Source organism: Molothrus aeneus, chromosome 4 (assembly GCF_037042795.1).
Source record: "Molothrus aeneus isolate 106 chromosome 4, BPBGC_Maene_1.0, whole genome shotgun sequence".
NCBI classification, from domain to species: Eukaryota; Metazoa; Chordata; class Aves; order Passeriformes; family Icteridae; genus Molothrus; species Molothrus aeneus.
Genome location: NC_089649.1, coordinates 65,182,099 through 65,205,308, shown reverse-complemented (window position 1 = coordinate 65,205,308; position 23,210 = coordinate 65,182,099). Strand labels below are relative to the sequence as shown.

Below are 23,210 nucleotides of genomic sequence, written 5' to 3'. Positions count from 1 at the left end.
ATGCTTTAGGGAATACTGGTGCACTGGAAAAAGGAGTTGTAGTTGTGAACCTGCCCTTGGATATATTCATCCTGCCCTGTCCTGGTATTGTGTGTGGAGGTTTAGTGTTGTCTTTGTAGATGGGACAATCCAACAGATCCTCAAAACACTGCAGTTCTACCCAGTCTTGTGTGGATTTGCATCTCCTGTGGCTCTGGTTGCTGTAGTGCAGTTTGTATTCAGTTTTTATTTGTAAGCTGATCCCCTTTCCCCAGGTCCTTTGTGAATGAGCCTCAGTGTGAGGGGGCAGGCACGGAGGTGTCTGCTTTCACCAGCCCTGAGCAGCCTGAAGGTGTCTGCTTTCACTAGCCCTGAGCAGCCTGCCCTTCATTTGCCACGTGTCTTCCTGATGGAGTGAGACATGGCCTGTTACTCACTCCAGTAATTCACTTCACAGATGTCTTTCAAATCCCCAGCTCTTGTGACTGGTCTGGAGGCTGGGGTTCACATGAATATGGGGTATAACAAGCTGATAGGTGCTTATCACAGGAGATATGGATTAGGCTTTTGTAGGGACTTTCTTGGCCTGAATGCATGGCAAAGGTTGGGGTTTTTTTTCTTTTTTAGTTTTAGAGATGTAGAGAGTTCCACATGTAATTTTCATTTTCTGTTAATGCATCATCCACAGCACATCCATTGTCTGTGCCCAGCCTGACAGATGTTTGTGTATTTATGGATCTGGAATTTTCTTGTGCTGCCACGTTCAATAAATGTGCTGGTTTGAGTCTGGGCTAGTGGAGCTGTACCCAAGGCACATTGGCTTTGATGTGCTGGGAGAGGGATGTAGAAAAATGTTGGCTTTCACAAGAGTGGCCATCCAGGTGTGTGCTTTTTTCTGCACCATGGCAGGCATTGCCTCACATGGGGCATTGCCACTGGTTTGCTGAGTTAAGGGTTGAAGCAGTGTGTGGTGATGAAGGCTCCAGCTGCTTGCGAGGTCTTTCTGGGGTCTGCTCTATTGAAAGATATTCCTTCCTATGGCAGGGGATTGGAGCCAGATGATTTTTAAGGTCCCTTCCAACCCAAATCATGGTAGGATTCTCTGACTTGTGGCAGAAGGAGGTGAAATCCTGAGGCAGTGTTTGCCCTCCTTGCTGTGAGAGGCTCCAGCAGCAGAGTGGGAGTGGGGAGCCCTTTGCCTTGGCATACACAGGTGAATGTGTGTACACACAATACACTGGAGCAACTCACCCCAGGGCTTTGTTTGGCTGAGTTAGGGATAAATATTGCAGCCCCCAGGGGTTACACATTCACAGTGAGGCTGGAGAAGTAAGAGGGCTGCCGGCCAGAAAGGTGCTCATTTACAGTGGGAGCTGTGGTGGGATGGCCATGGCGAGGTGGTACCTGAAGGATGGTGGGTTGCCTTCTCCTGCTGTGTTTATTTTCAAGGAGAGCTCTCATTGCAGTAGTGCCCCTGGCAGTCCTGGCTGTGCCAGTTGCTTCAGAAGGGCTGAGTACCCTCAGACACCATCTCAGGAGGGCTCAGCATCTCCCAAAAGCAGGCTTTGCAAACACAATGGGATGAGAAAGCAGTGGTACCCCTGTCTGCTGGCTCTGCCTGGTCATGGAAGTCACCACCCACCTGGTTGAGGGCTGGGTTGAAGATGTGGGAAGTGCAGATAACCAGGAGGTGCCTGCAGCTCTCAGTGGGTCAATCCAGCCCCAGCAGGACTAGGGAACACCTTAGGGTGTGGTGGGGAAAGGGCCTCCTTCCCTGCTCTTCCCAAGTGGGATGAGCTGGTTGGTGTCCTGCAGGGAGAGGGTCATTGCTCCAGGAAGTCCTCCAGTGTTAGAAGTGTGATGCTGCTAAAAGCACATCAAGAATACTCAATGTTTGCTTCCAGAGAGATTTGTTGTTATTTATTCATTTATTTATATGGGTCAGGAGTTGGATTTGCCACAAACTGTAGCATTAGTCCTGTTACTTCCTCTAGCCTCGGATGTCAGAAGTACATCAGACCCCATTCCGAGGGAAAGACTTGGTTTCATGGCATGCTGCAGATAGAAATTGCTTTTTTTGCATCACTGTCCATGACAGGATGAGCATCTCTGCACAGAATGCATGCTGCCTTGATGGGAACAGGGCAGAAAGCCTGGGGTTGGTTGTCCAAGCCTGTTCTCCTTACCAGTTTGATTATCTTTCCCAGTTTCCCTGTTTAGCCACATACTCCTTCCCCAGAGCTTAGGGGAATAAGTTTGCCCAGATGTTTGGGGGGGCTCATGCAGGTCAGAGAGGGTTGGTCCAGTGAGAAATGCCCAAGTGAGAGCCCTTGGTGAGCAGCTGGGCAGGACAGAGGTAATGAGCCACTGCTCACTCCTCACCTCTTGATCTCTTCCCAATCCATTGTAATGGATTTTAGGGGCTCATCTGGGTGTGGCAGCTGGTGACAGGGTGGGTTGGTCCCAGCTGATAACTGGTGTCCTTGTTGGAAGCCTGTGCTCTGGAAATGTTGTGTGTGCAGCACTATTTCAAGGTGTTACACTAGAAATAGGAAATATTTATTGCTTGCAATAGACTTAAAGAGATCAAACCATCTACCACCTGACTTCAGCCTGTAGTTCTTTACCAAATCTCCACCCTAAACCTCTTATTTTTTCCTGATGTCTTCCTCAATATTGAGTAATGAATTCTTCACTGTGGTTTCAGAGAGAATATGACTCCTTGTGGTTGCTGTTTCACTCCTATAGGTTATGAAAAGCTAGAGGTCAGGGAGGTTTGATTCATTGTGCCAGCAACAAGGGAGGATTCTTGTGGAACCACTGTTGTGTGCAGAAGGAAAGGCTCTGAGTGCAGCAGAGCCATATTTATTGTGGGTGTTAGGAGAGAGTCCTGGTCACTTCCCTTTGCTGTGCAGGCTTTGGTGAAGTACAAGTCCCTGTCTGTCAGATCCAGTTTGTCCTGGAAAGGAAAGCAGAGGGGATACCCTGGGATCTGAGACTTTTCTGGTCCAGAGAGGTCCAGAAAATTTGTTTCTGCACCACAAATACTGCCTTGTCATTGTCACTCCTCAGCTGCTGTGGTAGGAAAGTCCTCATTTAGAGACTCCTGAGGGCTGCAAGAATGTGGCAAGGGGGCTAACATCATGCTCAGAAGCACTGAAACATGCTGTGCAGCTTGTTTTGGTTAAATACATGCCAATATATATAGGGTATATATATGAATATATACCCTTTACTTGACTTGGCCTGTTGTGGTTTCTTTTCCTGGGTGTGTTTTTCTGTTTGGTTTTTGTTTGCACTTTTTAAATATGTAAATATTCTTAGCTGCTCCCTTTTTTACCTTTTAGGGGAGGCACCTCTCAGCCTTGTTTTTGACTCTGATGTAAAGAGGTTGAATGCACAGATGAGTTATTCTGTCCTGATGCATCATTCTGCCATATCCTAAGTTTGAACTTACATCTTGGCTGCAATTCATCTTACCTAAGTTTCTCCTGACTGAAAGCTGTTGTTTGCAGTGAGCTCTGTAGGCTTGAGCTGTGGTCTTTGGCAGAAGAGGGGCTCTCCTGAAAAGTGACTCATCTCAAAGGTTGTTGACCTCACAGCAGCATAAAACCCCCTGGAAGTCTTTGTACAGCTCAGAATTATTTAACCTTAAGTAAATGAACCTTAGTTTCTCCCTTTGCTGTGAAGAACTTGGTGCAATGCCTACGTAGATACAGGCACTTCTGTTGGATAAAGGGAGTCTTGGCTAAGTTTAGACCAGAAAAGTAGTGATGGATGGTACAAATCAGATTGATTCTGTCCATTTTCCCTGTTTGATTTATGGCTTGGCCAACTGCTAAGCTAAAGAAAGCCATTCAATAGTTATTGCTCAGTCCCTTTTTACAGTAAAGCATATAAAGTAAAAGTCAGCCACCAAGTAATGAATTTTAGAACATCCAATAATTGTAGATTTCCCAGTTTGTTCAATGTTTGGGAGTGAAAATTGCTGCAAGGCAAATTCAGTACCTTTTGAAAGCAATAAAGCCATGTAGTGAAAGATTGATGTAGAAGATGGAGACCAAGCCTTAACAATGTCCTTTTAAGGAGCTGGCTCAAAACACAACCAGCAGCACATTTGATCTTGTAAACCAATTTCACTAACAAGGAGCTAATTGTCACATCAGTCTTTTAGAGCTGGCACAAGCTAAGCTAGCAAAGCAGGCAGAAGAGCTTGATTTCTTTTGTCCTTAAAACTTCTAACTAAAACCCAGTCTAAATTCTAGAATATAGGCTTACTTAAGGCCTCACTCTGCAGTTGATCAGCTTAGTGTGTATTTTTCATGCATAAGGAGCGTCTACCCTGAAAAGTTTAAATGCTTTTTTCTGGTTTTGTCCATTTGTGCAGACCAGACTGTTCTGCTGAGCCAGCTCCATTGCACTGGGACTCATCACCCAGCCAGCCTGGAGGACAATGCCCAGCCAAACTCACACATCCCAGTCTCTATCTGCTCCTTTAAGCTGTTTCATTCCTTGCTGATCGATAACAATTGCTCACATGCCAAAAGCACAGATGCTGCCTCGTTTCTCAATCCCTGCTTTCCCCCTGGTGACCCAGCAGCAGGTAGACCCTGGTTGCTGCATCTGTGGTGTTGTCTGTGCTTTCTCTGTGTCATGTCATCCTTTTCAGCAGCAGAGAGCAGAGCCATGGGCCAGGCTACATCTGTCCAGATAACCAGGCTGCTTCTAATCCCCCACAACTGCTTCTGCAGCTTTTGCTTGAGCAGTTGTTATACACTGGCTTCGTTACAGTCTTTGCTTTTCAAGGTGCAGCATGGCCAACAAAAAGAGCCTGATAGAAGATTTTAAAGTCCTGCTGTTACACTTCTTAATATAGCAGCCCCTGAAATGTGCTGGACAGGCTGTCTTTATCCCATCTGCGGCATCACCTGGGTTTCTGGCTGTCTCATCAAAAGCCTGCTCCTGAGCTGTGCCCAGCACTTCCCGGGGCTTTGCTGAGCACCCCCTCGGGTGCTGTCACACATGGTGACACTCTGGGCCCCAGGGGACTTAAGCCTGTTTGCAAAATCAACCAGTGAAGTGCTGACATGGGGCAGGGCCATGAACAGCTTGCATTGATCTGGGCTGGGCGCTCCAAAGCTTTGCCGTGAGTAAGGTGCGTGGGCAGGAGCTCTTGGAAAGGTGCTTCACAGGAACAGGGTGAGGCTTAAAGCAAAGGTTTTAAGAAGATTAGAAATGCCTGCTGGGTTATGTCCCCAGCAGTGACAGCAGGAGATGCTGTTTAGGACCAAACCTGGCCACTTCCTGAAGTCCCTTTGCTGCAGAATGTGTTTTTCTTTTTTCCTGTCAAAATATGAGAGTGAAAGTAAGCTGTAGTTAGCCATTAGTATCTTAGGGGTTTTCTGGGGGCTTTGGCACCCCAAAATGGAATACCTGTGTTGGAGTAGCTGGGTGCTTTTGAGGCTGCACCAGCTCCATCAGAAAGCATGGAGATGGCACTGATAAAAGTTTTCAGACTGTTAATCTAAATGGCAACACCACCACCCTTTCCACCCCCAGGTGCAGGTAGAGCTGCAGTGGGGCCATCACCTTTGCAGCATGTGCTGCTGCTCCAGGTTTACCAGCACTGGCATGGTACAGCACATACCACTCTGAATGCAGACATGGTTTGGGGTTTGCACTGGTGCTTAGGGCAGCAGTTCCTGCAGTCCAAAACCCATCACCCATCTCTCATTCCATGCTCAGCTCAGAGGCCAACTCTGCACTCCTGTCTCCTGGGGCAGTTTGAGACCCACTGCTGTGCTGGATTGGGGTCACAGTGTTTCTGGTAGCAAATGTCCATGGATCTGCCCTGTGGCTGTGTTGTAGACTGAATGCTGGATGTCACTGTCATCCCACTGATTCCCTGCTGCTTGCAGCTCCAGAGGCTTTGGCTGAGCTTTGGGGTTGTTGCAAGTACCTGCAGCCCTTGGTAACAACACAGGTGAAACCTAGCAAGGATGGAAAAGGAGGTAGATGGAGAAGTAGATGAAGTGGTTGCTCAGAACCAAACCATCCATCTCTTTTCATACTTTGTAGGTGATCTCATTGCCTGCTGCCCAGAATCTTCATGAATCAAGGGATGTCACCCACCCTCGGCATATAGATGCACTGCCCTGTGCTCTTCCAGCCAGGAATTATTTATAACAGAGCAATGTGTCCTGCAGTGGTAGATTATGTGGGGTTATTTATGGGGAGGAAGGTGTCCCATAGCATTTCTCATTTCATGCATGAATAATTCCTGTGTCCCTGATATATTTTGTTCCCCCACACCTGGGCCTTGTCTGGTGCAGAGGGATGCTCATGGACGTCAGGAGTGTTGGAGTCAGGATCTCTTGCATCTCACTCAGTTTTCATAGCCATAAACTACACTAAAATGCCATTATTTTGTAGGACCCTTCTAGGAAAGCCTTTTAACTGAAGTCCAGTGTAGAGTTACTCGCAGAACTTGTGGGAGCTGTTATGCAGCCCTGCCTGAAGCCAAGGGAAACTAGAAAGGTGGAAAGGAGAGAAACTCAACACATGGGAAAGATGGAGGGAAGGAGGGATAATAGGATAATGGCATGCCTCATAAACACAGAGATAAATCCCTCCCCATCCTGGCTAACTGAGCAGTTGTAGTCAGTGACAGGGACAGCTGCTGCCTGTCCTTGGTTGGTCCCTGCACCCAGGCTGCCTGTGTCTGGCTGGGTGGCAGCTGATGTGCTGTGTCTGTGCCCCCCTGCCAGCAGCATTCACATCCCAGCAGCCAAGCTGTCCCCAGAAGAGCCTCCTTTCTCCCCTGATGCTGATGTAACTCGGCTGCTCTGCCCTGTGTTTCACCAAGGATGAAGGGGAAGGAGGAGGGAGTGTTGCCTCGAGTGCTGGGTGATTCCTCTTCTCCTTCCTCAAGACCCAGACAGGGTAAAAGAGCAGGAATTTAATCAACATCAGCAATACACAGCCACAGCACAGCCAGCTTTGGGCTAAGGGCTCTGTCCCCCTGCTGCCATGTCCAGCTTGTCTCTTAGAGTGATGTATCTAAATAGTGCTGACAGGAGGAGAGCCCAGACACTGAACTTTGGGGCTTTATAACAGGTTACTGGTGAATTGGGAAAAACAGCTCTGCACTGGGTCCTGATTCCCTCTGCACTGCCCTGCTTGGGCCCCCCCTGCTTAGCACAAAGAGCTGCTGCTCTGGCCAAGATCACACCAAAAGGTGGCACAGCAGGCTGAACAAGTGACTGCAAGGGCAAGTACTCGAAGCTCCGTGATGTGACAGCATGTTGTGCCTCCTCTGTGCAGGTGCTTCTGTGTGGTGGTGCCACACCAGGCTGTGCTGCACCCAGGGGTCACAGGGAGGAGTCAGGAGGGAGCTTTTGGATCTCTGGGCATGAGCAAGCCTGTCGCTTTAGGCAAGCCTTTGTGTAGGGAGCATAGAACACAGGCAATTGCAGGCTCTGTCCTATGGCAAGTGCAGAAATTATTTTGAGCTTTTTGGTATTTGGATTTTTTTTTCCTTCCCTTTGCCCCTTCATAGCAGCCTGGGGAAAAATGTAGGAGGGGGGTTTGCCCTGTGCAGGATGCTTTCCTGCCTCTGCTGTAAGGATGCAGAGGAGCTGGTGCTGTCCTGGTGGGTTCCCAGCAGTGGTGATGGAAACTGCCAGTCCCTTCACTGGATGATGCTCCAGGGACATCACCTGTGACAGCTTTGAGCCAGCAGGGGAATTGCTCACATTTGTGTTGTTGTGACACGCCAAAGCAGAATTGAAAGTCACAGTCTGTGCTTGAAGGGATATTTTCTTAAGTAGTTGCATGTCTGTCTAGAAATTATGTTCCATGCATAAGCCTCTAAGAATTAATGAGAGCTTGGCTGCATAGATAGCAGTGCCACCCCTGAAGAAAAGGAGAGGAGACTGGCATGCCTCTGGGCAAGATTTCCATACTTGCCTGTGCTGAGCTTCCAAGGAAAACTCCTTCCCACAGGGATGCATCCATGCAAAATTAGCACCAACAGGCAGTGGTGGCCGCAGGAGCTGCTCTGTCCTCTCCCCAGCCCTAAGGAAAACAGGGATAGGTTTTACCTGCCTCAGCCCTCACCCCACAGTGAGCAGGTGCTGGCACTAGGGAGCACCCAAGCGTTGGGGCAGCAAAGGTTTGCTTGCTCTTGTGGGAATGCTAGAATTTTCTAGAAAACAATATATTTGAAAAGAATGTGGAAGACAGAGCTTTGCCTTTTCAGAGCAACACAATTCTGGGGCTTGGGGCAGTGGCCCCTGCCTGCTGAGGGCTTAAGAAAGCTGTTGGATCCTGCAATAGTCAGTCATGTGGGACTCATGCTGGTGAGGAAGTCTGATGTCCCTGTCCCCCCTCCCTTCTAGCACTACTCTGCTATTGCTTTTGGCTCCAGTCTTTCCACCCATCCACCCACCGGCCTTTTATTCATCAAAAGGTGTAGAAGAATTTGCAGCAAAAATAAATGAATTTATTTTCACCCACCATCCATCCTCGTCGGCTGCGTGGGGGAGAGCTGTACAGCTCATGACAGTGGAGGAGGGTGGGAGAGGAGGCTTGCAGGCACAGCCAGAGGATTGCATGGCATCCTGGGCAGGAGGGGAGGATACGTGGCCAGCGTGGTGCCACTGCTGTGGGGACATCCTTGGGATGTGGTGTCAGCAGTGCTGTGTGGACTCTGAGGGCTGCCCTGAGCTGTGGGAGTAGGGTGGATGGATTAGAGAATACCCTCTTTGGTCTTCCTCTAAATTTAAGGGAACCATTCTTAAATTTAGAGCAGAAAGACAGTGCCATCTTGTGTGCTTTCAGACCCTGGGTGCCATCAGCTGAGCAACCGTGTCTGACTTTGCTGTGAAGCATGAGCAAGCTGAAATCATATTCCTTGGCAGGCACATCACAGCCATTTAGTGCCTTTTTCCATAGGTGTGTGCATCACAAGGTGGTTTTTTTAATAGAATGGTTTGGGTTGGAAGAGACCTTTCAGGACCATCTCGTTCCAGCCCCTCTGCCATGGGCAGGGACATCTTCCATCAGACCAGGTTGCTCAGAGCCTCATCTAACCTGGCCTTGAACACTTCCAGGGGTGGGGCAGCCACAGCTTCTCTGGGCAGACTGTGCCAGTGCCTCACCACCCTCATGGTAAAAAAAAAAATCTTTCTTTATTGTATCTTTAGTCTGTGATGTGAGTTCCTGATGTCAACATTGTGTGGTGAGGCAGCAAGCTGAAGAAGTGGAGAGAGCTAAGGAAGGTGGTAGTGGGTTTTCCATGGCTGCTTCTCCTCACTTTTGCTTTTGGCAGCCCAGGAGTCAGGAGGGAGTGCTTGGGTTTGGCTGGGAGCCGCTAGGACCTCTGGAAAGTGCCTCCAGTGCTTCAGAGTGGTGTTCCCAGGGCAGCTGTAGTTAAATGGAAGATGTCCATGAAGAACAGATCCTGGAGTGAGCAGGAAGGGCTTTGGATGACCATAGTGATGGGTTGGCAGAAGGTGGAGGCAAGTGAGGGTGAAGGCAAAGATAGAGATGCTGCCATGAGATGAGTATCTGGAAGGGCAGGGAGAGTTGTAGCTGTCAGGGTCTGTGTTTATCTTTGCAGCAGTGATTATTTTCAGATAGCATGTGAGAGAGTAAAACGTCAGCTCCTGCTAATAATAGCGCTGCAAACAAGGCTGTTGCTCATTACTGACAGCTGAGATGAAGTTAGTTTTGTTTCATCCTAGGTATGAAAAAGTGCAAAAACAAGCTGTGCTCTGAGTCAATATCCTGAGCCCAGAAAATGTCAGGAGGAGACCCTCTCCCAGCCCTGGGGTGTGGCAGTGCAGGGTGGTTTTTCCAGGCTCCTTCCACACTGTTCCAGAGTTAAGTGCTGCTGGAAGAGTGGGTATGGTGAGGAGCTGCAGCTGGCTGGCATTGTGGAAAACGTGCAATCATAGGACAGGATAGTTTGGGCTGAAAAGGACCTTTAGAGGTCATCTAGTTGAGCCTGGGTGAAAATCAATCTGAGGACCTTCAGCCTTCTTGCTGTGAAGGTGGAGGTTTTTTTCCCACAGGAAAACACATGCCCAGGGTTGGCAGCATGTGGTGATTCCAGGACAGCTTTCAGGGGCAAGTCTCCATCCCAGTGGAATGCAGCTGCCTGGAGGAGGGATTTGACAGCCCCACGGGGGAAAGCTGTTCCTGGGCTTGTAGCCACCTTTGGGAGCTTGAGGTGTCTTTAGTAGCCTGAAGGAACTGGCTGCTGGTGATCCTTGGAGCACACACAGGCACAAGGGGGATAGCAGGGTAGAAGTCTTGGGGACTGATGGCACTGGCGTAAAGGAGAGCTGAATACAATTCTCATTGTTTGAGCAGATGTGTCCTGTCTGTGGCTAATTATAAGTGTTGTGTGCACAAAACACACTGGGACATGTGCCAGATACTATTTCTTTTCCTGTTGAACTCAAAATCATTATAATTAAGCTTTAAAATTGTAAGTAAAAACTAACAAGGAGTGCAGGTTTGCTGTCATGCTGCTTGCAACCTGATCCAGTCCCTGCTGGGAGGGACAGGTGTGGGAGTATGGACAGGGTGGTCAGAGGGCTGGGAATGGGAAAGGTTTGGTGGCTCTGCGGTAGCGGGTGTGTCCAGATTTGGGTTTTAAATATTCAGAATACCTCAAAGTACCAGAAACGTGCCATTTTACAAATGTGGGAAGTGTTGCTGAGCGAACTTTAGCAGCCTCTCAGGTTTGGTGGGCACAGAGAAGAGGTGCTTGCTGAGAAGAGAAAATAAAGAATAAAAGTGGGAAGCAGTCGTGGAAGCAATTGTGTAACCTCGGGTTGAGAGGAACCCAGGTTGTTTCTCTGCTTTGAGGGGAAATGAGGCAGACTTGCTGAAGAAGCAGCTCCGGGAGGAGTTGCTGTGGATGGGGCTGGATGAGGGGGATGTGACAACTGTGCCACCAGCTGCAGCCCAGTGGACACCAGCTGATGGCTGCTTCAGGGCACTTTTGGGGGCTGCCCCAGGAGTGGAACCCCAGGGAAGCATCCCACCCCTGCTCCCCAAGTGCGGGGAAATTCCTGAACCTCCTTTTTGGAACTACACTACAGGAGTGGTAGCCATGCATGTAGGGGGAGGATCACTGTGGCCCTTATGTTTGGTGTGCTTGCCGTGTGGCCAGAGGTGTGATGGATGGGCTGGGGAGTGAACTGGGCTCAGCCACCACGTGATGAGCACTTTAAGACCAGCAGTGAGCTCTCTACCCTGCAATTTGTATGCAGAGGGAGGGTGGCTGCTTGATTTCAGTGCTTGTAGGTGTTCGTCTGGGGTCGTGTCTGAATAAATCACGTTCTGAGATCCAAGCGAGCACTGGGGAACAAGTAACGCTGTCAGCACGGCAGCGGAGCAGAGACATCTCCACTGCTCGTGATAAATGGGTCAAGATGGGCCCTGGTGTTTTAAAAATTAGCTGTTGACCTAGATAGCAGCAGCATGATGACTTGCTCACAGTGGGAACAAGAGTGAGCATCGCTGGAGCTGCACATTCCTCTGAATGTGAGGATGAGCCCAGTGTGCTGAGGTGAACCTGGGCTGGTTCCCTGCCCCTTGCTTGTAGCCAGCTTTTCCTTGGAAGCTGAGCTGTGCCACAGGGAAGAGGGGAAGACCTTGGGCATCTCTTTTGGATGGCTTCATGGAGTCACAAGGTGCATTTTTCCTACAGCAGCTGCAAAGGCACCTCCCACCACCCCATGCTTTGCTCTCTGCCAGTGACAAAGTGTAGTGAGCTGTCTTACTCATGTTTCCTCTGTTTTTCAGGAGGGGTGATCCTTTGCCCCCCTGAGCACCCTCCTGGGCTGTGTAACTCAGGTCTTACAGAGATGTGCCGTGCATTTGGGTTGGAGCAGTTGGGAGGGTTGGTGCAGAAGATGGAGCTGCTGCCCAAGTCAGGTTCTCTCTGTTTAGCAGCTGGGAAGAAGGCCATGGCCTGCACCTGGGGCTTCTCCTGTCACGGAGTCTTCTTCTTCTGGATGAAGACATATTGCTCCAGAGCACTGAGAGTAGTGCTTTTCATCTGGGCAAGAGACCTCTCAGTGCCCATGGTTGGCTGCTGTATTGAATAGTGGCTTTCTTGGGTGATAATTAAGCAACTGGTCAGGCAACACTTTGAGTACTGCGTCCAGTTCTGTGATGCTGAGATGTTGGAGCACATCCAGAGAAGGGCAACAAGGCTGGTGAAGGGTCTGGAGTGCAAGTTCTGTGGGGAGCTGGGGCTGTTTAGGCTGGAGAAAAGGAGGATCACAGGAGACTTTCACATATTCTCATACAACAGGAGGTTGTAGCCCCTGTGCATTTTCCTTGGGAAAACCGCATTTCCTTCACGCTGTCAGGGAAAAAGAGTGTTTGTTCCTTATTTATGGAGGTCATTAGTCCCCAGATGTGATGTGATTTTGGACCCCAGGCCCTGCTCCCAGATGTGTGTTTGGCAATGGCCACTTGTCCATCAGGGGTGACTCCATGTGCTGCTTTATCTCCCACAGGCTCCTGCTTCTGGGTTGCCGTCCTGGACGGCAACGTGGTGGGGATTGTGGCAGCGCGGGGCAATGAGGAGGACAACACGGTGGAGCTCCGGCGCATGTCCGTGGATTCCAACTACCGCGGCAAAGGCATCGCCAAGGCCCTGGGCCGCAAGGTGCTGGAGTTCGCCATGCTCAACAACTACTCCTCCGTCGTGCTGGGAACCACGGCCGTGAAGATGGCAGCCCACAAGCTCTACGAGTCCTTGGGCTTCAAGCACGTGGGTGTCGTCGAACATTACGCCCTGCCAGGGATGACGCGCTCCTTACTGGAGAGAATGTTTTTCCAGGTCCGCTACCACCGCTACCGCCTGCAGCTGCGGGAAGAATAAAAAAAAACCCCCCACCAACCAAAACAAAACAAAAAATTATTTTTTTCCTCCCTTTCTCCTCCTTCAAAAATAATAAATTATCCTTCTATTTCTCATCACCATTGATTTGCCAATTTTGGGTTAGAGTTTTTGTACCCTCACGTCACGTTTTGGTTTGCTCCGTTCAGCTCGATGGGCCGGCCGAGCAGTGCCCCTTCCTCGCATGCTGTAGGTGGTGGTGCTGGGAGTCCTGCAACCCAGCGGGGCGGAGCGGAGCAGCGGCCTCTCCTTCCCAGGTACCTCTGTAAAGCACAGAAACTTACTGCAAAATAGTACAACTGCTCTGGTGTACATAGTCCTCTCCTTTTCCAGGTGTAAGATAACATAGTCATGCATTCATAATAGTGCAGAAATATTACTTGAATGCAGTTTTCAGTATTTCACGCACCAGTAAGTATAATATGCATTCCTCTTACCGTAACCTACTGGTTAATAGTTTTCAGAGAAAAGGTGGGGGGTGCACCCTGCCCCTCCGCCCCAACCCGCTTGCTACAATGCATGAAGAGGGAAGCGCACGCACTCAAACACATCGCACTGCCACCACGGCACTGGTGTTGCACTTTTTTTGGATGTGCCTCATTCTGCCAAATGTCTGAGAGACCCCGGGTGCATCCGGTAACCACGACTCCGCTCCAGCTCCCCCTCCTTCCTAAGCCAGCACAGACTCGGACCGGCTGAACTGAGCCCCATTGTACCATAGTGTGAAGTTAAGATCAAACCTAAGCATCTCCTGCGCTGTTCCGTAGCCACGCGTAACCTGCAGTCCTGGGCCAGACTCCGCATGTGCGTTGGACTTTCTCTTTGCTGCCTTTTGGGGTTTTTTTTTTGTTTGTTTTCATCTTATTTTTAAGGGTTATTTTTTTGTTGTTGTTGTTGTTGTTATTTTTAGTTTTGGCTTTTGCTGAATGGTGTCGTTGAGGCGTAATGGAGGCTGCAGTTCCTATGGCAACACATTTGCACATTAATGTGCGCACCAAATCTCACCACTTCAGAGAAGCAACGTGTGACAGATAATAGCATTTTGGGGAGCACCAGGGTGGGGGGAGTGTACTTATTATCTTAACCAGCTGCTTGTTTGATAAATGTAGATGGCCTCACTGCAGCCTTCCATCAAAGGTAATTAACTGCTTTAATGATGTCAGATTTGTGAATTGTACAATGCAAAAAGCAATGCAAAGCAGATTCGGCATGTGTCTGTACCCGGTATGTATGTACAGTGCCTGCCAACTAAAGAATAACCAAGACTACAGCTTCTTCTAGCCTGAGATATCAACTTTTATAACTTATTTAAACAAATAGCAACTTTGCATGAATTACATCTTGGGGAAAAAGAAGACTGGTAGGTTTTAATTTTTAAAGCGTGGTATTAGAGGTATTACAGAAAACCATTTCTGGCTGCACTTAATTTCGGGTGGGTAGAGGGGTTTGGCTCTGCTAATACATTTGAAGGGAAAACCCCTTTATTTACTGGGAAAAACAATTATAATTTTATGAAGTATAATGTGTGTGGTGAGGGGGGAACCCCCCACCTCACCGTGATGAAGTTGGTGAAGGGGTAGAGCATGTGTTAACCACGCTTGCAAAAACAATGGAAGAGTCAGCAGGAGAGCTGCAGAAGGAAGGAGCCTTGGGGTGTGGGGAGAGGACAGGAGCCCTGGGGCAGATGGGGGGACAGACAGCACAGACCTTGGACATGGGCTGCTGTCTGTCCCACTCCTACCAGGAGCTGCCCTTTCCTCTCCAGCCAGAAGCTTTCCCAGCACTGAGATGGGGCTGGTGGCGCTGATGGAGAGCAGGGGGCAGGGGGCTCAGCCCATCCCTGCCAGGGCCATGGGCCAGGCACTGATGCTGGGCATGGAGGAGCCATTTGGCACAACCCCAGCTGCCCTCTCATTGCTTGGCTTGCGCTGGGTCCAGCCTGTGAGGAGTTGGAGGGGCAGAGTCCCAGCGTGTGTTCCAGCAATAAGGGTAATGAGGATGGTGAAGGACACTGTAGCAAGAGACCATGAGTTTAATTAACAAAATTTCTCTATGGGGCACTATATTTTTAAAAGTCTTTCTATGCTGTACATTTCTCCTGAAGCTGAAATAATGTACTGTTGGTAGGGGTTCTTGTATAGTGTACAGAAATCGGCAGAATATTTTCTTGCTGTATTCAGTGATTTATTAACCGAAGTAAAACAGACAAATATGAAGTGTTAGCAAAAGTTGAAAGAAAAAACACAAAAGTTTGTGCCTTTTTTAGTTTATTTTTCTGTTGCTATATAATCACTGCACTAAAACCTTTCCAGAGAGGTAAAAAAAAAAACAAAAACAAAAAGCAAAAACTAGTCTCTTAATAAGGGAGGAATATGTAAAGTCTAAATTGAGCATTAACTTTTTTTATTAGGCTATTTAATTAAACTAATGTTGCTGGTTTTATTTGATACCTGTGCCTTTGAAATAAAACTCCACATCCTGTCAGAAAATCCAAACCTGGAATAAATCCCACCAGATCCCACAGACACAGAAGTACCATCAGGTTTACCAGTATTTTCTTCTAAAATGTGTAAACTTTACCTGATGATATTACAGTATCTGATTGTAATACCTGTTGAGTTTCCTGGGGAAGAGGTGCTTTGGGAAGGTGTGGCTTTGGGGGTGCTGTCTGCATTCCTCCCCAGCACACAGAAATGCACTGATAAGGATTGAGTTGTTGCCACTTGGCCGGTAGCTGCCAAGAAAATTTATTCCCTTAATGCTTCTGCCAGTTGCTTTGTGACCAGGCTTTTTGGAAGAAATCCAGCTGGTTGCTCCCAGCTCTCCAGCCAGGACAGCTTGTTTCTGAAGGAAAGGGCTGGCTGCCAAATAGGCTGGGATTTGCTCTCCTTGGAAGATGGCACAGGCTGCCAGAGCTGCATCCCTGGTGGAAGCTGTGGGACAGGGGTGCTGCCAAGGTTGGGCTTAAAAGCACCACATGATACTGTTGTTCTGTCTGCATTCATGGGAGGTTTCCCTAAATGCCATAGCTCAGGCACAGCTCTGGGGTCAGGGGTGCTGGGTTCTGCCCGTGCCAGGCTCACCTGCTGCCAGGGAAGTGTGTGAGCAGATCCATCCCTCTGCTCTGCACCTTCTAGGGTGCACTGGTTTAAACAAAGTGCTTGGAAAAGATCAGGGCTGGGTGGGTGAGGAGCAGCACAAAGTGGTTGTAGGACTGGTCCCAAGCAGATGAGGTGGTGATCTGGAACTACTGCCAGTCCTTGAGTTTTGATTCCAACAGAGACCCACATCAGTGTGAGATGGGAGGGGATTTTCCTGATTGAGTTTGGGGGTTTCTCTTTCCAAGGACAACATTGGCAGGAGTTGTGTGGAAGAGTAGAGCATGTCTTGGGTTTGAGCCCAAGGTTGGTAAATGTGGTGGTGAGGTAAGACCAGTTCAGATTTAGGTGGAGGATGTTTCAGCCATGTGAAGGCATTTCCCACACTGCTCTTGCTCTGCAGTGCAGGTGGGCTCTCACAGCCCCTCGTGCTGCCTGCAGCGGTGCAGTTTCCTCACCTGGTTGCTCTCTCTTAGACTGGGCCTTTTATTGCTAATCCCTGTGCAGGAGACACTGCTCAAGTGTCCTTTGCTTGGAGGGGCTTAGGACAGAGCCCTTGCTCCCTGAGGAAAGCAAAAATTAAAAAAAAAAAAAAAAAAGGAAACAGGAAAGAAGGGAAAATTTGCATTACTGTGGCTGAGATCCACAGCCTTGGGGTTGCCCCAGCCCTCCAGCACAGCCTGGGCCATTCCCTGTGGAGTGAGTGGGAACTGCCTCCACATCCTGAGCAAACTGGCATCTCAAGCACATGTCAGATTTGGCAATAAGCTGTCTGGGAAGCTTGGCCCCTGAACAGATCCAGGCTGATAATGCTAAGCAATCAAACCAACGAAGAATGTGGTTTCTAGTCTGACTTGAAACCCTTACATTTGTATTTGTTGTAAATTCATGCTGTGTTTTCCCTCAGTGAAGCAGACAGCCCCTGAAGGTGCTTAGGAATGGCACCTGTGTCTCTGCTGGGAGATGCAGAAAAGTCCAGGGCATTGCCATCAGTGGAAAGCTGTTCTTTTCCCTCCCCTCTGTCCCAGTGTGGGATGCTGTCTCTGAGAAAGCCTTTACCTTTCTCCAGAAGTGATCCTGCTTCTTGGTCCTGTGCATGGGTGCAGCCTGCAGGACTCATTTCAGAATTGCCTTTCAGCAAATGCAGGGGGCAAATGGCCCTGGGGACATCTGTCCCTGGGGCTGGGACCTGGGGTTGTTCTACCCTGTGTTCCTCCCCATGGGAAATGAGGATGATTCTTCAGGCCATGATGTCAGAGTTTGAGTCCCTGGGGAGGGGAGGCAGGACCAAGGGTCAGCAGTGGCTGCTGGGGCTGGGATGTGCCTGGTGGGGTCCTGGTGCTGCTCACCTGCAGCAGGAGCAGAAAGGATTTGGTGCTGGGACTGTCCTGGGCCCTGTCCTTGCTGTGGCCACCTGGAAGAACAGAAGGTCCCATGGTCAGAATTCCCAAGGGAGCTGTGGCTCCTTGTCCCAATCCTTGCTGCTGCTGTTGCTCACTGATCCACACCCGTATGTGATGCAGGTCTGCTGCCTTTTAATTTGCCAGATTTGCTGGCTGAGGTGCAAATGGATAGAAACTGCAGGGACTTCCAAATTGCCAAACACATAAAGGCAGGAACCAGCTCTGGTTACCTCTGAATTAACAATCTCACTTTGGGTGTGCTGGGGCCTGTGTTTCATTAGTGCTGGTGTGATGCTCTTGGTATGCACTCTACTTAAAGCTTAATAAAGGCATTTTAATTGGACACTAACTGGAGTCTTGCAGTGGAATATACTGCACCACATAAAGAAAATGAAGTAATGCTAAGTGTTAAGTAAGCTTTAAAATGCAAAAGGAAAATTTTCTTTTTTTTCTCCCTCAAAATAGATCCACATGGAATCTTGAGGAAAAATTGGTCTGCTCTTGCATCCCTCAGTCATAGAGACTATGCAACAGAGCTTATCCCACCCACCAAAACCTGCTACCTGAATGGTGCTTGGGAGTATCTTTCATAGAAAGTAAATCAGGAGATTAATTTGGATAACTGAGAGCTCAGTCAAAACACAGTATTGTTTAAAATAACAAGCTCCAAGTCAGCATTTGGAGTTTGATCACAGTTAAAACCACTGTTCAGTGCTGTTTTTGTATTGCACAATGATCACCTGTGGGAGAGAACATGCTTTTACAATCTAAATAGTAGAAGACAGGCCTAGTGAGACCAAGAGCATAACAAATACATAATGCAACTGTAAATTTATTTACAAGTAACACATTTGAATGCAGAAGCAGCTACTCCTATGTAAGTGTAATGAACTTACAGCTAATATTGTTTCCAATTTCTTTTCCTCCAAAGCTTAATCCTTTTGCCTTGTAATATGTATATTTGATTTTTTTTAAATGTAATTAGGTTTAACAAAGCATCAGTTGCTTTGTGAGTTGTACTTATGATTGTGCTGGGCAGTTAGCTTTAAGCAGTTTGTGTGCTTGTGTTATTTTATTAAAGCAAAAGTCTTCTTGAGACAAATGCAGTAAAGGAAAAAAAATAATATTTTTGGTAGTGTTAAGCAGATGTGTGGTATGCATTTGGAAAATGTCCAATGTCAGTTAAAAAAAAACAAAAACAACAACAAACAGGCTAAATTGCTTCCCAGAACTGCTTGTGTTTAAGGCAGTGGCTTACTCACTCATGTCTAAATAAGAAACTTGGATTCCCCCAAACAGCCTCTTACACTGCATCTCCTCCCCGTTGTACAAGACCAATGTGAAATGAGTCTTGTGTTTTCTATGTTCAGCATAGTATGTACTGTATCTGTAATGGGAAGTGGCTACAAGTCCTCAAAGAAAAACGAACATACTCTAAAACAGCAATAATTACCACTGTAAAGCAAAAGAGCACGTGGGGGAGAGCCCAGGGAGATGGTTCATGAAGGTGATGCTGTTAGGAGCACACCGTGTGTGTGTGTGTGTTCCTAAGGGGTGCTGCTGCACCTGGGGAGCAGGATGAAGTACAGGGGAAGGCCATCAGTCTCTGGAGCTGGGTGTCACCTTGGCAGAGAACCTGCCCATGTGGGGTCCCTAGAGCCGGGTCATTGCCAGCCCTGATGCAGTGCAGGCTTTTCACCAGTTAAGGGTGAGTTACTGCAAATACCATCCCTGGTGGGAGAGACAGACATCAGGAAGAGCTGTCAGAGTCACACAGAGGAAGGTGAACACTTGTTGCCACAGTTTTGTACCCCAGCACACTCTGCTACTGCACTTCTGGGGCTCAGCAATGGCAGAAAACAGAATCAATTGCTCCCATTTCCTGTGGAGGAAGCAGGAGTCAGCTCTGTTGGAGGGCAGTTTGCATACCATCAGGGTAGCAATGCAAACCATTCCCCAGGCATGGCAGGTGCTAAGGTGGGTACAAGTTATCCCTTGATGTGCTTCAGGCTTTGAGCTGCAGCCTCCCCAGCATGGTCCCCACGCAGCCCCGGGAGCCAGGCAGCTCCCCAGGGCCAGCAGGGTGACCTCAGGCAGGGGCAGGCCAGGTGCTCTGGACAAGTGACTTGTAGGTACTTAAGTTCTGTTCCTGATGGCCGCTGTAACTGTGAAAATTAACCAGACCTGCTGTGATAAATTTGGTTATATAAGGTTTATTTGGTTAATTTTTTTATAAGTGAAAACTGAAAAGATGAAAGAGAATTGTAATATGAAAGCAACTGCTGTAAATAATGTACGAATGAATAAAATCTAAAACTTATGTCAGTTTTTTCCTAAACTGTATTGCTGTCAAGTTACTGATGTGCAGATGGTGCCTGCATCTTTTCCAGCTCCCCAGCTCCAGATGGGCAGACATCACTCATTCCTGCTTCCATTGATAAGAGGGATATCTTTTGGTGCCTCATGCTTGTCCTTAGATTGTGTTTCCATGCTATTCCAGCTCCTACTGCCATGTCCAGAAGCTGCACTCAGTAACTGTGGAGACAGCCCTGCCTGGGACCTGACTGCTCCAGGCACCAGCACTCACCCAAATCCCCCCAGGGGTCAGAGGTGGCCCTGAGGAAGGTGCCACTGGAGCAGAGGGCACAACAAAAGCACACGGTGTCTGTTCTCCACCACCAAGGCCATAAGGTGATGGGGTGAGAGTTATTGAGGAGGATGCTTTCATGGTGGGGGTGCATCCTGGGCGTTCCCCAAGCCACACAGGCCCCTTTTTCTTGCCTACACCTGTGCATTGCCTTAGGTAGAAACCCATCAGAGGGCTGTTCCTTCTGTTAGTTTGTGAAACCTCACAAGGCTGTTTCTGACCCTCTCTGGAGCACCTCTGTGAGGCCAAGAATCACTGACCTCCCTTTGGTCATGGGGGGGCAATGGGGCTCCAGCCTCCAGTCACAATGAGATGCATTTGAAATAAACTGATTGCTGCTGGAACAGCCTCTGGGCATGTGTGTTCCTGAGAACCAGTTTCTGGTGGCAGTTATGGATGCTGCAGGAGTGCCCTGCCAGCCAGCAGCACGTCCCAGCACCATGGCCCTGGCAGCCTGGCTCTGGGTCGGGCAGGCAGCACCCCCAGGGCCATCATCCCCCAGCAGTGCAGCTCTGGGATGTGCAGGGTTATCTAGCTGAGCAGTCAGCAGCCATGTGGAGCATAAAGTTAATGCATTTGCCCTGTGGATCTGGCCCCTGTCACTTCCCCACCCTACCCAGAGGTGCAGAGCCTGATAGCTGTATCTCACTCTGAGGAGGTGAACACAAAACACCTCCTGGGACTGATAGCAACGTGCTCTGGGATTCGGCCTGGGGACAGAACAGCTGTAAAATCAGGCATGTGCACAAGCTTTATTTTATATCAGAGCTAACCAAAAAACACCTCCACCCTTAAAACTGCTTTAGTTTAGTTTTTAATAACAGAGAAGTGGCAACAAGAGCTGAGTTGGTTTTAGAAGCTGCTGCAGTGTGGGTATGCTGTGTGCCTTAAAGCACCTCAATTAACTGCTAATTGGGCTCAAACTCTCTACTAGCCACACATGGCCACATCCCTGTCCTGGCCTCTTTCATCTTTAGGGGTGAATTTCTTCAGATAAAAAAATTAGAATTCATGGAGACAAGGACTCTGCCTCCATGCCCTGTGTTCCCAGGCACACATCTCATGCTCTGGACCTCGTGATCCCTTTCCCTGTTGCTCCCAGCACAGCCACCATCTATGTACACCTTGGTGCCTCCTAAAAAGCCAAACAAAGCAGCACCATGGGCCCACTCCAGGCTGTCCCCTCTGCCATAAGCATGGCCTCCCACCAGGGGTTTGGTGCTCTCCCAAAGAAAGGAGGAAGGCTGAGGCTGGAACCAGGCAGGGAGGACCCCAGGTCTACCAGCTGAGAACATCCAACCCACAAAACTGCTTTTATCTTGGCCAAACACCTGCAAATATTCCATCTGTCTACTTACCTATCCAGCTAGCTACATCTCTTCCTCTCCCATCCATCCATCCATCCATCCATCCATCCATCCATCCATCCATCCATCCATCCATCCATCCATCCATCCATCCATCCATCCAGGCCCAGCTTTTGCCAAGAGACACTTCTGCTCAGCTGTTGCAGAGTCTGCTTGGAGTCAGCTTGAAGTTTTCTTCCTCTCCCCAGTCTTTCACAGAGCTTTCTGTGACATTTCTCTCTTGACTCCCTTAAGCACCTCCCTGGTTGACAGCCTCTATTTCACAAATGAAAGTACCAGTTACCACCTCTTCCATTTTAATAGATAGGAAATCCTTATGAGGGTGAAGGTGAGGGTGTTTTGTCACAAAGATTATTTTTATTGAACCTATTTATAACACCACTGGCCAAATTTGTCAGGCAATCAGCCTATTAATTTCTCCATGGTAGGTTTTCATTCTTTTCTGTGCTTGATTGCATTTGCAAAGTCAATAAAGTAAATCCAGCACCTGATATCTGTTATAACAGAAGAGGAATGAGCATTGTAGAAAGATGAATCTTCTCATCTGGACATCAAAGGCAGGGTCAGGTGAATCATGCTCCAAAAAGCACTCATTTCTCTCCATTAATAACCAGTCCAAGACATGTCTAGACTACCCAGCAGTAAATGTCTATCCCAGAAATAGTGAGATAAATCCTGACATGATGCTTCTGTAGAGAAGCTTAATTGCACCTGAGAACTCAGGGAAGCTGAGGGACAAATTATCATTTCTTCAACAGATATTCATTTGGGCTTTAAAGGTAAATGGTTGCATTCAGTAACCAAAGATTAAAGACTTAACAGGGAAATATATTCCTGGTTGTTAAAAAATCAAAGGTTTGATGCTGTGGTAAAGACAAATTATTTGCAAAATCTCAGGTGGTCATTAGTGTGGTCCAGCTGCACTGGTTATCTGCACTGTGGTTCCATCTACTAGAGAGAAGTGTGAAAATCAATTGCTCACCACCAGTACTTACATTAGAGTCTAATGACTTCAGTTTTTTGACCTATACAGGAAAAAAAAACTGATGGCATAGGGAAAGAATAAAGAGTTGCTTTGTGTTTTTCTGCAGAGAGAGAAGTGCAATGGAAGAAAGGAGCACTACACCAAACTGAATTATCTTTCACTCCTCTTTGTTTTATGCTGTCACTCATATTTTACCTTGCAGCAGCCCTGAATAATAGCCATTTAAAATCAACATCAGTTTTTCAATTCTGTTGTTTAGAGGCCATTTTGATTTAGAGCTGCTGGACTTACTTGTAAAAACAGAAGCTCCTACATCCTTCTCAGCTGAAGAGGCCATGTTTCTCAACAGGAAAAGCTGATCTGTATGATGGGATTGGCTTCCAAGATTAATTTTTTGTGCTTTTTCCTTTGTGGAAACGTAAAGAAAAAAAGACAAAAAAATAAATGCTTAAGTCTTACAGGTTGTGACTTCTTTAGGAGCAGTTTAAGGAACAGAAAGAAATGCTAGAAGTCAGTGGACCATTAAAAACACCTCCAAGTAATGTGCATCAGGAAGGTATTTGGGCAGAGCTTCAAGGGGAAGAGGATTCAGTACTGGACCAGGAGCCATTGCCAGGTGGGAAGGGTGGCTCTTTCCCCCACCCTGGGAAGTGTGCAAACATCAAGGAATGTTTTAGGGAGGGATGACTAAATGGTTACCAGTGCTGCTCTTGGCCTTTGCCAGGTGTGGAAGGTGGAGAACTCTCCAGTCCCACGGTGCTGGACTTCTCCTCCTCTTAAAGCACGAGGAGTCTCAAACCTGC

At 48.2% G+C, this 23,210-nt stretch overlaps 1 protein-coding gene across 1 annotated transcript in view; it reads left to right on the top strand.

Moving 5' to 3' along the window:
• NAT8L (N-acetyltransferase 8 like) overlaps window positions 1–19,728 on the top strand; it is a 32,712-nt gene extending 12,984 nt beyond the window's left edge. The window contains exon 3 of the mRNA XM_066548718.1: window positions 12,522–19,728. Coding sequence (XP_066404815.1) covers window positions 12,522–12,889 — 368 coding nt within the window. The 3' untranslated portion in view covers window positions 12,890–19,728. The remainder of the gene's footprint in view (window positions 1–12,521) is intronic.
• Window positions 19,729–23,210: the final 3,482 nt, after the last annotated feature.